The sequence below is a fragment of the Epinephelus lanceolatus genome, chromosome 20 (assembly GCF_041903045.1).
Source record: "Epinephelus lanceolatus isolate andai-2023 chromosome 20, ASM4190304v1, whole genome shotgun sequence".
Taxonomy (NCBI): domain Eukaryota; kingdom Metazoa; phylum Chordata; class Actinopteri; order Perciformes; family Serranidae; genus Epinephelus; species Epinephelus lanceolatus.
The window spans coordinates 23202841-23221015 of NC_135753.1; the positions used below are offsets into that span (position 1 = coordinate 23202841).

An 18175-nucleotide genomic window follows, 5' to 3' on the forward strand; every position below is an offset into this window, starting at 1 on the left:
GTTTGGGAAGGACACAAGTATACGCGACATCTGAATTGTCACCACCCTGGCCTCAGCTTGTGTATCACTGGTGGTTAACTGCTGTATTTGGATGTCACATCTAACAAGAAATAGCTTGGATTCTTGTATTTTTGTAATTACAGCCCTGTTACACACTATTGCAGCTTAATGTTAAATGACTCCTGACATGAGCCATCCAGCACCCCACACACACACACACACACACACACACACACACACACATTTGACAGCTCCATTTAACGCTGATTAGATTTGCAAGGACATGTAGTATACCCTCTCTGTCTCTCCCCGAGTAGGTTGAGTATCTCCTGAATCCTATCTATCGCGGTAATGTTATGCAAATGGTTTAATATGAAGATAAAAGACTGTTGCAGCGTGTGGCGCTCTCCTGGTTCACAGCCTCGTGTTTCCAGGACGATAGCTCTAACGAGGAGGGCACTATTTGGGAGTCATTAAATGATGGCCTTCCTGACATGCACCCGCTCACCACCACCGCCACCCGCCCCGCGTTGGCCATTAAAGTGGCTCACACCCACACCAAGACACACGCTACAGACGCCTTTTAGCGCCAGCTCCCAGTTTCTTACACATCCCAGTGTCACAGAATAGAAAATTACACTCTCCTCCCACAGAGAAAATTGCTTTGGAATTGCTTGGTTATAAAGATGTGCTTTAAAGAGAGGGGGGTGCATGCAATAAAAAAGGACACACACAAACACAATTACTTAAGCACTCTAAGGACAATTCTTACAAGTTAATCAGAGGATTTACCAATTATTGATGTCAAAAGGATTTTGTTGTGTATCTGTTTGTGGCTTATGTTTATGTACTGCATGTGTTTGACTTTGCATTTATGGTATTTAGTATGCATTTGTCTCTGTTGTTATGCTGAATTATGGCAGAGCATATACAGTACACATCAAAGCAATCACCAAATGATTTGCTGCTTTTTCTACGCAGCCAAAAATGAGTTATTAAACAAAACAAGATGCGAAAAGAGCCACAAACAGGAGGACCGATGTTAGAGGAACATAATGTAATGCACCACAGCAGAGACACAAGTGGAGAATTGAAGACAACAAGGTGAAAGGTGTATCGGCGTCAAGAGACAAGAGAGGCGTGACGGAGATGCAAGAGAGAAAATACAAAGTGGAAAATAGCAGAGAAGACAGAAAGAAGGAGAGAAAAGACACAATGTGGTACAGCATAGATAAGTCGGAGCAGACAAGGAAGGAGATGAGTGGGGGACACGTTGTAGCTATTTGTGCGCTTCCTGTGGGTCTCCTCCATTAGCAATGGAGATGTGAACAGAAAATATCTCTGTAGGCTACCGTCCTACAAGACCAAAAACACGACTTTTGTCTTGCCAAATTCAGTTGAGACTTGAATCTCAATCAAAATTACCACAGAAATGTCTAATTTATGTGAAAAATGCTTTTTAAATTTGCAGTAAATACAAAACAGAGCTAAAAACCAAGCAAGTGTGCAATAAATGTACTCTGGTTTGTTAATCTGTGGACAGAAAGACAGCCAACAAGACAGCTAAAGCAACAGAGCTATGTCAAATGTTAGCTAGTGGGAGCGCTAGTCATGGCTAGCTAAAGCTAATTGTCAAAATTGAGTTGAAACCTGAATATGAATCAAAATCACTATAGAAATGTCTAAGCTCTGTAAATCAGCTTTTTAAATTTGCAGTAAATACAAAACAGAGCTAAAAATCAAACAAGTGTGGCTCTTGTTTATTAATTTGTGGGCAGAAAGAGCTAAAGCAACAGAGCTATATCAAATGTAAGCTAGCTGTAGCGCTAGCCGTGGCTAGCTAAAGCTAAAAGTAGCTAAAAGCACTTGTTCATTTTTCCCCTTGCTGTTGTCTGTACAGCAAGTGTAATAGCAATTTTTATGAAGCACTATCTTTGTAATTCATTTAGTCATTCCACATAACTAAATGGGGCAGTAAATCTAGCCATGATGGAGAAACAAAATGTTAGCTAAACTGCTAAATCCAGCTAACTTAATAGCAGACTTAGCAGTGACCACCACCTCAACATTTAAATCTACCATTAGAAAATTATGTCATATGATCTGACATGACAAGGCTTAGCTACTTTGTAATCATGTATTTAAATGTTTAGTACATTAATTTATGATAATTATCTTGGAATACATATTAATAGTGGAGAGACAGACACGTAGCAAAACAGGTGCAGGCTATATTTAATTTCAAGGGATCGGAAATAATCTAAATAAATCTTATTTTCTGAAACAATTTAGTTAGAATGACCAAAAAAAAAAACATTTTGTATGTAGATATTGCGTCTTCAAACCCTTGCATTTCCTTAAGATTCTCAAAGGGCAGAATGCAGTGTCGTGCTTTTTTTGGAATTATTGAGGTCTATGATAATGTTTTTTTGCATGCAATAATCAGCCTAAAAAGGCATAAAATCAAGGCACTACCTGAGTGTATAAATTGACAAGCCTGAAAACTTAAAATCAGTTTTCCCCTCTCTGCCTTTGTAGGTTAGGACAGTTTGCAAATCTGAATAGAGCAACTGCAGTTTATGGTACATTAATGACAGACGTAGCAGTATTAGTTAGAAATAGTGACATAAATCTATGGTACAATCATATGGTACTCACACTATGCAAACACTTTCAGCTGTCATTTTAAAAACTGGACTGAGTTGTGAATATGTATGCACGGTTCTATATATTTGTATTGACCTCTGCAACCTGTTACCCTCCAGAGATGAGCTATGTGGTGGCATGCTGTAGTTAACATGCAATGCCCTGTGAGCAGGTAATGAGGCGTACTGAGCCACAAATTTCCAGCTATAGGATATTCTGTCACACTGTCTCTGGAGCCGACCCAGCAACACATCAGACACCTCATCACAAATAGAATTAGCTCCCTGGACAGAACCAAAATGACAGTGGCTGGATGTTTGGCAGGAAGCGTAATGGCATTGGGGTGCTGGTGGTGTTTTCCTTGCAGGGGAACCAAAGGGCAGGAGTGTGTATCAGTCCAGACACTTAGTGTGGTGCCAGTTATACCATTCACCCCTCCCTCTGGAGTGTGTGGACAGGTAGTGAGGATGCCTCCTCTAAATCTGCAGTTTAGCTAGGTAGTTTTGAGGGGTGGTGTGAGATGTGAAGAGGGAAACTTGAGGTGAATGGTCTTCGGACAAGGAATGAGTGTGTTCAACATCAGAGGACGAGGAGGGTGTGTTTATAGCTGTGTGGTTTTCTCGTCCAAGTGTGTGTTTGACTGGTGCAAGTGTGTGACTGATGTTATATCAATCTGCGAATGATTGTGTGCGAGTTTTCGGTGTGTACGTGGACACGCGCACGTCTCTTGTCTCTGTGTATGCTTGTGTATACGTGTGTCTGTCCCCAGCACCATCATTAGGTCGTAGGCAGTCCCAGTGTTGGGGGTGTAGCTTGGCAGCTCCTGCGGCCTCTCAGGCCAATTTAGGGGGAGAAAAGCACTTCGATCCTGGCCTGCAAGTCTGAGGGTCCCCAGCGGGAGGCAGCGCAGCCCTGCAATCTATATTGGATTTATTCCTTTCCCATCTACAGGCCCCACACACCCCACAGAGAGGAAGTCTCAACTGCACTCTCTCTGTCCCCTAAGACAATATGTTATGGTACACACATGAGTACACATAATCGTGTAAACACACACATGCAGACACACACTCCGAGGCACACACACCTAGTCTATCTTCAAGGCACACTCCCCCACAGCAAGGAAGTTATATCGGCACACTTTCTGTCCCTGTGGGAGCTGCACCGGGGTCAAGGTATACTGAGATTTGTGAGAGACAGACAGACAGACAGACAGACTGAGAGAAGCGTCCAAGCTATTGACACAGTGAGTTATTTGAGGCTGACCATTGTTTCTCACATGGAAAATATTGTTCAGATTTATAAAGGCCAGGGTGTAAAATGCATTTTTTATCACATTAAAGCAAGAAAAAAAGAATTTACATAAAACTCAGACAAGGTCAGGGAGAAACGAGGTTCTTAATTTAGTCTAATCAACTGTCATTTGCATCGCGCCATTTGCGCAAGGTATTGCCACTAACTGAATAAATGGACTTCTTCAGACTCGAGGGGGGGCACTCCGGTTTTGATAAGCTGGCAACATAACTGATTTGCATATATTACTTTGATTATCTCATTACTAGGATGATTCTTGCGGAATTTTTGACACTCGCGCAATCGAATTAAAATTAAGGCACGCAATCAATAAAAGGGCAACGCGGCTGTGAAAACACACGGCACCCCAGGTTTGTATGGTCAACTAGCGATGATGATGGCGGTTATGATGATGATGTGGCGGGTGATGATGGTCATGATGATGATGATGATGACCTCTTCAGCTCAGGAGCTCCTGGACTCCGTAGTGGGTTTACGAGAGTCTCGGGCTCTTGATTCCTGTGATCAAAGCAGTAATCAGTGGAGACAATGGGGGCCGTGAAATTGCCGCTCTCGTGTGGGTGACCTATCCACCTGCCATGAATCCAAGAGTGGCCCGCAGGCGGCTCATGTTCCCCGCAATCGATAATAGCGCTCACATCTTTCCTCCGACTCAACCCATCTGTGGAAAGATGAAATCATGCGTAAAGACGCGCACGCCTCGGATAATTTTGCAATGCAGCAGCCACAATAACCTGGCGCATTGTGGGGAGCAGGTACAAGGCGTGAGGACCATCGGTTCAGCTGAGCTCCAAGGTATGATCAGGTATCATCTGTCACCAAAACCTCTAAACCTGCTCTGACGAGTGACCTTGAATACTTGGCTTTGATTCTACTTTATATCTGGCTTTAAAAACCTACACTTCTCTCACACGCTGGGTGATTGTCTTTGTGTTCTCGGGGCAAAATCTACAATCCTACATTATGACAAGTGGCTCATTTGTTGCCACACACACAATTTGTCTGAGGGAAGAAGATTTGGAGGCTCCTTCTCTCGTCTCCTAATAGACTCTCACTCGTCTGCACACTAACGGGAGCAAAGGCACACGTCCACGTTTTAAATTCGTGATGTAAATAATTATAGGCCTGGAAATTGATTTCCTTACGACCTTCTCGAGGAAAGGAGGCCTCCGAAATCCCCCCCCAAAGAAAGCTACTTCTGTTGAAGCATTAAGTCATTAATTATTTTCCTTACATAAGGACAAATTATCGAGTCAGTTGAACGAAATTAGAACCCTTTGTTTCTGATCAGACCGCATTACCGCTGGAAATTACGGATGATGGCTGCGTGCGCGCTCGCCTTTGTTGTTTCGATCATCGCCTGTCGCTCTGAACTCGCGCTAACAAAGTCATTAAATTGACTCCCTCTCGCTCTCATTATGCGGGCTGTTAATAACCGCTAATTAACTTTGCTTACGCGCGCCTTAAAAGCCTCCCACCCCTCCCAACACACACTCTCTTCCTCTCGCTGTCTCTCCTTTCCTTCTTCCCCCTGCTTGGCCTAGAGCAAGTGTCCAATTATGTCAGAGCGGGAGGATGGATGGAGGATGAGTCGTCGTCACCGAGGCCACGAGCCGGTGGTGCACGTTAGAGACCAGTATTTACACGTGTTGCATAGGGACGCACTTGTGGGATGACATAAAAGTGATTCTGGCATGTGCGCATGCACGCATGTCTCCTACAGGTGGGTGAGGTGTTTAACTTTAAATAAAATAATTCATCTCCATCATGGTTTGGGCAATATGGATGCAGAACATTATTGTTTTAAGTGTATGTGCCCTTACATTATAATAACTGGGTCTTACCTGGAAGAGAAGTTCCCTATTCCGTCCAGGAGATGGCGCCAGCTGAATGACCCGCAAGGCAAATCTGCTCCGCGATCTGCTGGTCCTAAATGATGGACCTCATTAGTATCACTTCCGTGGCCTTCACTGGAGAGGACGAGACCTGCGCTGAGAGGGAGCAGAGACACCCTGCATCACTTAAGAGGAAGCTCTTAAAATGTATGTACTCATAGCTTTTAGTGCACAAACCCTCCTTCTATGTTTAAATCCAATAACCAAAGGTGCGTGACACCAGGGGAGCCACAAAGGCCCTGCGCACCAACACGCAGTGGCACAGCAGCAGCAGTATCTGAGCTTGAAACGAACAGAAAGCATGCAACCCGGTGTTTCCCCTGGATATTATCAAGTTAGGATGTTATGCAAATACAGGGGAGGCGGTGGCGAGGTGGTGCTGAAACGGAAGGCGGCCTCTCTCCGCCATCTCTTCACCTGCACGTCAAATAGACGGAAAATTGAAAATGTGAAAATTGCGCTCAGACTATTCCGTCCCCCTCTAATGTATGCGCGTAATTAGTGCATTTAAACAAAGCGCGGATGTCCTGCTGGCTGAAATGGCGGCTGACATCTCTTTTTCCACAGGGTTAATAACAGTGTGCGGATAAATGAATCAAATTGTGGCCCCCAAATTACAGAGCGACTCTAAATACCCGTCTGTATTACGCACGTCTGTTTGTGACCGCGCAGGAAAAGGCATAACATTTTTATATTGTTATTACACTCATTACATTGATTTGCGTGCAAATAAACAAGCTGGGAAGTTTGTGACACCAAAAAAAAGTTGCGGATGGGTTGAATGTGACACCATCTGTTTGGTGACAGTGCATCTGCCTGTAAAAGGCCTACTTATACTAAAACGCACAGGAGAATGTTGTGTTTGCCTCACAGCATTACCATAACAGGCTTTAATAGAAATGCATGTTATATTCCTGCATTTTATAGTGTCAGTGTTGGTTAATATTTTGTGAGACTGTTTAAAAAATAGAAGATAAATCAAAGCGCCTGCACCTTAACTAAACAGATCAATGGCGCCCTTATTCCAGGTTCAATCACAAAAGGGTCACGACGCTGAAAAATAGATAAAAGAGAAAAAAAGAATAACTTGTGCAATTTTCTGGACATATATTTTATTGTTATTTTTCGTTTGCTGCTGATGCTGCAGCCCGGGCAGATACATAACGGAGGGGGGAAGAAGAAGGAGAAGAAGGGAGAGAGAGAGAGAATGAGAGAGTAAATTGCAGCTTGCTGAAGTTTTTGGATTGAATTCTGAAAATGATCCTTTTAACAGTGATGGGCTCTGAGGCGAGGATAAGGGTCATGCCATTCACAGCGGGTTAAATAGACTTTCATTTAAAATTACATTCTCGATCCATCTCTCCCTCTCTCCCCCTCTCCTCAGCGGAGTCCCTGCGTGCTATCCCGGCTCCCCGTGCGGCGTCTCATCACCGACGCGCCACCCTCACTTTTTAAGTCAATCCACAATTTCAGCAGAGAGCAGGCGAGTGGAGAGAGGGGCACAGAGAGCAAGAAAAGAGATAGATAGATAGATAGATAGATAGATAGATAGATAGATAGATAGATAGATAGATAGATAGATTTTAACCCTATTAATGTTTGCTTTTCCCCTTTTTAACACATTTTTCACATGCTGCAACCCGAGACACTTTTAGGCAGATCCCACTGTTGATATTTCTATTTCTATGTGACTCCATCTCTGACATGGCTTTCACAGGTGCTCTGTGGTTGAACACAAACTCCGCGCCAGATTTTTTGGTGTCTAATCTTGGCACAGGGATTCAATGGTGTCTGTATGGCCTGGGGAAAAAAATGTAATTTATTGTGCAGCTATTTACAGTGATGGCTGGTGATTAAGACTACCAAAAATCATCATGGAACACAGGCCTACTCAGTTTATTCTGTTATTATAGTATATCCAATATTTTCGTTTATTATCAGCTATTTTTTATCATTATATAAAAACGTTTTACACTAGTCTGCAATAACAGTTAAATTATTATTAATATTATTCTTGATTATTGCATCATCATTATAAAGTAGGATAATATAAATAATATAAAATAAAAGTGTGCCCATGTTCAGGCCCCTTAAGATAGGAAATTATGAAAAGGTGTTCCTACTTTAACTTTAAGGTACTGCAAGCAATATCAACAGTTAACTTAACACTGTATCCATCTATTTTATTTTTATTTTATACAATTAGTTATGTATATATTTAACAGGGACCGTGCACAGCTAGGCCTACTTGACTGCACCAGAGTTAGCAATAAGCTAATTTTCATCTAGTCCCTGGACAGGAAACCAGGAATAATGTCTCTGATAAAAGACACTATTGTAATAGTCTAATGCTTTAATATACTGTTCTGTTTACTGACTTATAAACAGGATATATGTGTAAATAAAATGCCTTGTTGACAGCCAGCAAGCACAATGTCAAGATCTTGACTTTGAAGCAGCTAAACGGAATTTTAGCCATCATTAATTTTATTATTTCCTACTGTGATGCGTTCAAATGCCTTCTTTAAGGAGGAAATAAAAGCCTATTGTGATCCCAAGGGTGCAGATTTTGTTGAATATTAGAGGGGGATCATTTGGGGGCCTTCCAGTAGAAATTTTTAGGCATCCAAACATAATTTCCTGTATTTAAGTGATTTTTTTTCTGCATCAATTTATGGTGTAATTTTTTTATTTTTTTATTTTTTTTCAGAATAAAAAACCTCTGCTACTGTAATGTTTTAATTTTATTTAGGGGAGTGTGTCCCCTGTGTGCCCCCTTGCAGTCTTAACCTCTGTGTGGTCTTATTTTATTTATTTTATATATAAATTGCAGAAATATATTGTAGACCGACAGTCAGTGTGCTGAAATTAATGTTACAAAACACACCTGCGCTTAGTTGCAACTGTTGCCACTTCGCCCAAAAATAGTCTTGCATTATCAGATAATTTAATTGAAGTGAATATGATTTTAGCTGACCCCTCTCACATGATAAAAAAATTAGGGTAAAAAAAATATATTTTTAAGTTTATCTACCGAGTTCGTTCCACGCAGGAAAAGCACTCCATGCCGGGTTTTGTCGCCTTTCCCTCAAATTAACTTTAATGTAAAATATATAAAGCAGCCCCGCGCTGTCTCTCTCCCCACATACACACACACGAGCCAATCAGGCGCTCAATAACAGCCTACACGTCTGCTGAGCGAGCGCGCGGAGCGGAGAAGCGCCTGGCAGAGCGGAGCTGAGCGCGAGGAGCCAAACCGCTGCCTGTCATTAGCTGAGAGTGTGACAGAGGAGTGACAGAGCACAGAGAGGGAGGGAGGAGGAGGAGGAGGAGTGAACGGTCCCGGTTCAAACACACACACCGGCCTGAGAAGAGAAGGAGGAGAAGGAGAGGAAGAAGAAGGAGAAGAAGAAGAAGAAGAAGAAGAAGGAGAAGAAGAAGAGGAGAGCGCACCGGACCCCGAGAGTGTGTGAAGGAGAGTGGGAGAGAGTGGGAGACTGACAGGCGTTACCGAGACGAGACGAGCCGAAGCGTCGACATGAGCGGTCAGTTTGAGGAAGACCTCCACGACAGGGGCGAGAGGAAGAGCAGTAAATCCCCGACGCTGCTCTCCTCTTACTGCATAGACAGCATTCTGGGCCGCCGGAGCCCCTGTAAGGTCCGGCTGATAGGGGGGCAAAGTTTGACGGGTCTGCCCGGCAGAGGGGAGCTCGACAAGACGGCTGACAGTAAGTTTTATTTGAGATTAAATTAAGAACATAGTATTTTCTAAGTTATTTTGGAGCATTGTGAGGGATAAACATGTGCAGCCTTGTGCGCAAAGTTAATGCGTCAGGGAGAGTTGGTTTTTATGGAGCAAGCAGGTCGACATGTTTAACAGTGGATAATGTTTTTAAAATAAAAGGTTTCCTTATTAGACAGCTGTTACAAAGTATGACAGGGTTGTTACAAGCCTATAAAAACTTTATTCATATGAACATTTTGCCATTTTGTCATGCCTCCCTCTCCAGGGCCAACCAAAGACCCCCTTTCTCTCGCCGCTGACATGCACCTGCCTCCCAAGCTCCGCCGCCTGTACGGCCCCGGGGGGAAGTACCTCCACGACCACGCAGAGACACTCGACAGGGAGCGGCTCCTCCTGGAGCAAGCCAGCGACAGCCTCAAGATCAGCCAGGCGCCGCAGGTGAGCATCAGCCGCAGCAAGTCCTACCGGGAGAACGCGTCGCTGAGCCGGGGAGAGGGCGACCAGAGTCCCGGGGAGGGCTCGGAGGACGGCAGTCTGGGGCTGGTGGAGCTCGGCCCGCTCAAGTTCGAGGAGGACGCGGGGAAAGAGGAGGAGGGCTGCGGGGACGCGGCCGCGCTGTCCCCGAAGGACGAGGAGAGGGAGAGCTTGAACGCCGGGGATGGGGACGTGAGGGACGGGGAGGACAGCGTGTGTCTGTCGGCGGGCAGTGACTCGGAGGAAGGGATGCTGAAAAGGAAGCAGAGAAGATACAGGACTACCTTCACCAGTTACCAGCTGGAGGAGCTGGAGAGAGCTTTCCAGAAGACACACTACCCCGACGTCTTCACCAGGTAAGACACAGTAAAATATTTATTTAATGCTCATAAAAATTAAAAAAAAAAATGCTGTGAAATTCTAAAATTTTGTCTTCAGTAAAATAATTATTGTAGAAATTTTGCACTACAGGCCTGTGCCTTTTTTTAAATTTAAAACCATAAAAACTAGGCCTAAGAATTTTAATTTACATACATATAAAACCCCTATAATTACACTAATATACTAATAATTGTCTTATAATAATTATATTATTAATAATTTTATTTTTATCGTTATATACTCTGTGGCTACGTTTCAAATAAAATCCAAGCAACACAGAGACACAAAACATGCACCGTGTTCTCTAATAACTCCTTAATTTAATGTGATAATTAAATGCATTTAATTTTAAATAAACATATAAAAATTCCAAAAGCATCCCCAGTAATTCCACACGTGTTTAACCGGACACTGTGCGGATCACACCTCATAAAATGCCTCAACACCAAACCCGTGCCCAGCATCAGCGCACACAATGGGCCCTGCAAGTGCAAACACTGGGGACGTTTTGTCACCTGTATCCGCTCCTGTTCATGTTATTCTCAGAGGGAACAATTAACAGGTGCAGCTCAGGTTACCTGCTGGACATGATACTCAAAAAAAAAGGGCCTCACCTCAAGCCAAAGGGCAGATGCACACACAAACACACATTATATGAGGGTTTTATAAATGCTTAAAAATACTTTATTAGATTTTTTTTTATGTAAAGGAAAATAAGCCATTTAAATAAAAATTCTGCACAGTAACATTTTGATATTTGACACATTTTATGCTTTAAATTAGAGGCTTTCTGACACAATAACTTGCATTTTCGATTTTTTTTTAACCATTGGGATTATTCATATTTTCCAATCGATTTACTTTAAGGCGACTCGTGGCTCTAATTCACACTGCCAGCCCATCTTGCAGCTGAAGGCAGCGTCGATTGCTTTGTGGCAGGCTAGTTTAGATGTCATTATTTCAACCATTATGTTGTTACAGTGACAGGCCTGTGCTGAGGAAAATCTAACAATCACTAGGGCCTATTTCCACCCATCCGTGACAGGGAAAATAGAATATGGCTATGGCGTCTTTTCTGCAGTCCATGCGCCAAAGGAGGAGAACAAAAAAATCAAGCCTATTTTCGGTCGCCTATTGTTGACAGTGAACAACAGGAGGGGACAAAACAGCAATTCTGCGTTGCTTTCCAAAACGGCTGGCCTGTAACCTTGAATCTTTTTTCCTTTCTTGTCTCTCTTCCTCTTTTTTTTTTCTTTTTCTTTTTCTAAATATTCTTTTCAGAGAAGAGCTCGCAATGCGCCTGGATCTCACCGAGGCCCGTGTGCAAGTAAGTGGCTCTCTTGTTTATCTTTATCTGCAAAAGAAAAAGCCTGTGACTTGTAAATCAAATAGAGGAAAAAAGCGAGAGAGAGGAGGTAAAAAAAAAAATGTTTTATGTCCTCTATAAAATGTCCCCCGGTACACAGTGCTGGATAATAACCGGTGATATGCGTCACTGATTGAGGATCAGCGATTACGGGCCAATTTGAGGCGGTAATTTATTACAGTAAAAATGTGTTAAATGGCCCCAGTCGCTGCGCGGGGAAGGTCTTTCCTGTTATTGAATGTTATTACACGCGAAGGGACGTTTTAGTGGCAATTAAGCCGACGCTGGCGATTCATAAAAAGCTCACTTAGTGCAGGAGCAAACACTGTCTGTATTCCCGGGATGAGATGGTGTTTGGATTCCCTTCAGAGGGGACAGAGAGGGGGCGAGATGTGTGTGTGTGTGTGTGTGAGAGAGAGAGAGAGAGAGAGAGAGAGAGAGAGAGAGAGAGAGGGGGGAGATGTGTGCAGGAATAAGAGAGAGAGGGAGAGGAGGGGGGGGGAGAAAGAGGGGAGGGATAATGCTATTTGATTTCCCATTATGTGATTGCAATAGACCTGCATTGATCCGATGCTTTGCACTTGGGAGCGAATGAGAGACCATTAAAGGTGTTTGCTCCCCGCTCCCCTCCCCTCCTCCTCCTCCTCTCTCATCCCACTCTCTCCATCCCTCCCTCCTCTTCCTCGCCTCGCACTGAAAGCGTGGCTTGCATGTCGAAAGCCCGGGCTCATAACCAGAGAGACAGTTCAAACACGGTGGACGCTCCGGGAGGTTATGGCCGTCGGTAAAACAACAGATGTCTCTTTAGGGGCCTGTAGGTGAACAAATCACTTAACGGGCGCCATCAGGAGGTGATAAAAACTCATAAATTCCCGAGGGGCTGTGTAATGCTAAACAGCCCTCTGGGAATAATGTGTGTGTATTTGTGTGTGTGTGTGTGTGTGTGTGTGTGTGCGCAGGGCCTGTCGCTCAAGCCAGCTCGTTCAATCACTTTGCTCATGTTGACATTTTGCTCATTGTGAGAGCCCCGTGCTTCTGCAGAGCAAACTGGGCAACAGTGGATGCGTGGGAAAGTTAAATACTCTCTTGGATGGAAGTCACTTGTTCTGCGTCTCTTAAGAATTTAATTTAAAGCGCATTAATTGTTATTGGAGCCAGTTCAGCGGTAATTTTCTGGATCTTTTGTTAACACCGCTCTTAATTATCTCCCCCCTCCACCAGCACCAGCACTCTGCAGCCCAGTCTGCAGGGACAGGGGGGTTTAATTAGACAGAAAGTAGATTTAAGGGACCGTGAGCGGCAGGGTTTACCTTGCATGTAATTACCCTTGACTTTCCGCCTATTGGCCACCACCTGAACTAGACAACTATTAGACTACACTGACACAACATTCAATAGAGTTTAGTCATGTTAATTACAACGAAGCATTGCTGTGAGAAGCAGGGCAGGGAGTTATAGTTTTCATTATTTATAGCATGGGAGAGCTGCATAAGCAAACAGCTATATTGGCATTTGTGACTTGTTTCCAACTGAGCACCCACTCCTTCATTTAGAGAGGAGGAAGGGCAAAAACACACCTGAACTTGTAGAATTTGCTATCCTCCCTCTAACTGCTCATATTAATGTGTCGTCACCTCTGTGTGCCCCTCAGGTGTGGTTTCAGAACCGCAGAGCCAAGTGGAGGAAGCGTGAGAAGGCCGGGGTGCAGGCCCACCCGTCAGGCCTGCCGTTCCCAGGCCCCCTGGCAGCGGGCCACCCTCTCAGCCACTACCTGGAGGGAGGGCCCTTCCCTCCCCACCACCACCCTGCCCTGGAGTCAGCGTGGACGGCTGCTGCAGCTGCAGCCGCCGCGTTCCCCGGCCTAGCCCCACCGCCGCACAACGGCTCCGCTCCGCCCCTGGCGACCCCGCTTGGCCTGGGCACCTTTCTGGGCACAGCTGCCATGTTTCGCCACCCTGCCTTCATTGGACCCACTTTTGGCAGGTAGGCTGAACCCATGCACAGAGCTCCCTTGGACCTGCTATCTCTTCTTTACACTCATGTACACCTGAAACTGTGTGCCATGTTCATTCACATGTATGGAGAAATGAACAGCAGACACCAGGCTCATAATAACCTCAACACATCATGTGACTCTAATGACTGATGGTCGCTGTGGTCGTCAGTCACACCACACTACTGTTTATCTCACGGTGACTGATTATAAATATGTTATACTGTTAACCATTCACAGTGGTGTGTAATCACTCTGTCAAACGTCTTAATGAATTAACCAAACGTGTGATCCTGCCAGACAAGCTGTGAGGAGGTGTGACACGCCGCACACTCCATATGCCACAATTAGCCTCTCATTTGCTCCCGTCCTCTCTGCTATAGAGAATTATTAACATTGTTCTCTCCACGTTATCCTTTACGTTAAAGAAGTCAGCTTGAATAGATGATGTAAATCTATTTAGAAATGGAGAGGAAGTAAAACACATCAGAGGGACAGTGAAAATCAGAATGCTATTTAAACTTTAAACACATTCAGCATCCATAAATGTAAATCTGTCTTCCTACAGGCTCTTCTCCAGTATGGGTCCCCTGTCCAGTGCTTCCACCGCTGCAGCCCTCCTCCGTCAGCCCGCCCCCCCTGTAGAGAACCCCTCCCACGCGGGCCCCGTCCTCCCCGACCCTTCCTCCTCCTCGTCCTCCCCCTCTTCCGCGGCCGCAGCAGACCGCAGGGCCTCCAGTATCGCCGCGTTGCGCCTCAAGGCCAAGGAACACTCGGCTCAGCTCACCCAGCTTAACATCCTGCCCGCCGGAGCCGCAGGGAAGGAGGTGTGCTGAACACTCAACACCAGCTCTAGGCCTCCCTGTCCCGGGCTTACGTCCCATTCCATCACACACCCCCCACCCACGTCCCCCCCTCTCCAAAAACCCATTCATACCTCTGGAGGCTGATGTCCTGACATCCCCTTGTTCAACCACCCCTGTTACCTCATGTTTCCCCAACAAAATAGCACGACCAAATTCAAAAGAGCACAGGCTAAAAGACAGTGAGTGTGTGTGTGTGTGTGTGTCTGGTGATGACAGCTATCGTAATTTTGTTTTACACTCCATACACACACCTCTCTGAATGACACCTCAGTAACTTGAAGAACAATTACAATATTTTATGACACAGCTAAAAAGATTTTCCTAATATTACTTCACACTACATATAATCCACATCTTTTTTTGATGGTGTGCCACATGAATACACACCACATACAAAATATAAGTACACACAGCTGCAATGAAGGAATTTAAAAAAGTATACTTTCCTAAAGCACAAATTTGGAATACTTGTACTTTAGTATTTCCATGTGATGCTACATTATACTTTACATTTAATTTATTCTACACCTCATTCATTTAGCAATAATTAGCTACTTTAAAAAATAGGATTTTACACACTAAACACATGAATTTATAAAATATTAAGCACTGTAACTGCTGCCCAAAAATACACCTACAACTACTTACACATTAAAGCATCAGCTATAATAATTCAGTAATGTAAAATACAGCTGTATCGCTCACAGGGGCCATTTTTCTGCACTCTTAAAGTACATTTTGCTCAATTTTTTTTTGTACTTTTACTCAAGTAACAGGACTTAACTTGTGAGAGGGTGTATGTTTTGCCCAAGGAAATGATCTGTCATCGCACACACATACACAAACACACACACATACACACAAACACAGAAAGAGCTGAAGAACCGCAGGGGAACCCAGACTTGTAGAAAGGATTCCTGTGCTACTTCAAATGTGGACAACTCGAGTGCTCGACATTAACACTGCTTAATCTGTATGCATTGATGTGGGCTGAGCCAGTCTGCGTCTATAATAAAGGCGAGTTGGAGGAGGTCCCCCCCGCACCCCACCCACACCCCCCCAGAACCAAAGGAAAACTGTCCATAGACCTTCCATAGCCTTCTCTACAAGCCTGACTCCTCTCCGCTGCTCGCCTGTCCACCAGTCACACTCAGCAGCACCACTGTGCATAAATACCTTTTAAATCTCTGACTCAAACCAGAGTTATTCAAGGTCGTTTCCAAGCGTCAGATTTCTGTAAATTTGCTGCAATTTGAGATTTTTTTTTTCTCTCCCCCCTCCACCTCAACCCCTCTCTTTGATTATCACAGCAGTGGCACTTTCCACTGAGTCTGACTCCAGGACACGCGAGCAAAAGTTGAGACCTGACAAACTGTACATATTGTGTAAAAAAAAGGGGGGGAGAAAAAAAAGTACCACAAAAAAGGATGATTTTCAAAACAAGGTCGTGTATATTTCAGGAGACCGTGTTTTGATAATTTGCACTCCGTGTAGTGTTTAATGAATGTCGCCCTGTGTAGAATTTCACCTGTGTTTATGAATTATTAGGATTTTTAGATCATTATTTATGTCAAAACTTTTCCCCCCCGAGGAACCGAGTGAAGGAGATTTTGTTTTCTTATTAAGTGATTGTAAGTTTCCTGGTTTAATAATTGCTGATTTGAATAAATTACACTGGTAAAATGAGTTATCTTTTATTATTTCAAATTCCTTTAGAGCTGACATAGGCCTAAACCAGGAAAAAAATAAACAATGTGAAATAGAATATTATAGAACTATTAATAAAAGGTGTTATGAAGAAAATGTGTTTGCTGTCTTACATTGAAGAATAATTCTGCAGAATGTAAATTCTTACATAAATAAGTGTTTTTATACTATAAATAATTGTAATATTAACTGAATAGTGCACTGGAATGTAAAATAAATGCATCAGACTGCAGTAGCAAGTTGTCTGGTGGTAAAAAAGCCTGCTGGGAAGGATGAAAACATTTCCCAAAGAGGAATTTATCGCTGCAGAGAGCAGAGATGGAGGCGTACTGCTCCACCTGAATAAGAGAAAATGCGTTAGGTGTATAATCCAGCGCGCTGCGTGCGTCTATCCTCTTCAGCCGAGTTGACAAAATACTGACCATATATTCATGAGCTTAATCCCCAACATGTGAAACGCGCGACAAAGGCGAGGGGTTTTCAATTAGATCGCCCACTTTATGTGGGGGGGCCCGTCACAAAACTTCCTTTAAACCCCTTTAAAGGCGCTAAATTGGTCTTAACATCTGTAATGCCGTGTCGATGGAAGCGGGTCCCTTTTGTCATTAATGAAGTAACAAACCACTTCATCAAACGGCTTTCACACACACACACCTCGTAGAGTTAATTCCCCCAAATCCACCCCCTCCACCGTGCATTGGATCCCACAACTATTGCAGCACCATTACAGCAATCAATGGTTATTCTCCTCTGTTTGACCCATCCATGGTGCCCGAGCACACCGCGTGAAATTGCGGATTAATGTAGTCCCTCTTTTTATTGTGTGCATCTGTGAAAACCCTCTTCTTATTCCTTCCTTCAGGTCTTGCAGGTCCTACACCTGTTAATCACCCAATTTAGTCCAAACAAGCAGGAATTAGACGCGATAAGGGACCGATGGAGGAATATTCCTGCGCATTTACGCGCACAAAGTCACGCAGCTGCTCCTTGGTGCATAATGCAAAAAAAAAAGCAGAGGAAAAAAGAGAAAAGATAAAAACCAATTTTCTCCTGTGCGCCCAAACCATCTACGATGTGTGAGCTCCATGTTTTTTAAAATTCCCATTCTTTTGCTCAAGCCCAGTGGAGCGTGTGTGTTTTTTCCCCCTCTGTATGGCCCTATAGGGTTTTGATGAGATTGTCCGGGGGAGTTTTAATCTTATTGTGAATATAACTAATGAATGGCAAACCAATTTGTCCCTAATATCTGGGGAATGCCGGGAGGCGGATGACCTGCTGGGAGCGAGGCTTAAACTTTCTTTGCAGCGCAAAAAGGCGAGAAAATTGAAATGCTGTCGCAGGGCAATGGCTCTGGATTTATAAAGTCACACTTGTTGGATGTGTGCTCTTTCATTCAAAGACAGGCCTGCACTTCGGATTAGACCACGAGGCTTCTTATTGCATGAATGATCATGATAATGAATGTTGATATATTAAAAAAAGAGGTGAATACAGTCCAATCATGCGGTGTTTTCTTGCAAATTGCCTGCACAGACGAAGAAGGAAATCTACATGATTTGGTGGATTGTGTCAACGCGCTGGGCCTTAATGCTGCCCCCGCCTCTCCCAGGTTAATCCAGGTGTCCAGAAAAGTGTAAGTCGTGCCTATTTTCATCACCGCCCGCTCCTTTCTCCTTCCCCCAGCTGTTGGACTTGATTTGGCCCGTGATTTGGATTCTCCCGGGCCTCGTTTCTCCCACCACGACCCTGCCTGAGAGAATAGGCCCAATCACTCCACAGCCTCAGCCG

At 44.1% G+C, this 18175-nt stretch overlaps 1 protein-coding gene across 1 annotated transcript; it reads left to right on the forward strand.

Moving 5' to 3' along the window:
* Window positions 1-9015: 9015 nt before the first annotated feature.
* On the forward strand, window positions 9016-16366 carry arxa (aristaless related homeobox a). The gene is made up of 5 exons (XM_033638223.2): window positions 9016-9583; window positions 9866-10430; window positions 11737-11782; window positions 13473-13804; window positions 14383-16366. Exons 1-5 carry the CDS (start codon window positions 9394-9396, stop codon window positions 14648-14650), a joined length of 1401 nt encoding a protein of 466 aa, XP_033494114.1. The 5' UTR covers window positions 9016-9393; the 3' UTR covers window positions 14651-16366.
* Window positions 16367-18175: the final 1809 nt, after the last annotated feature.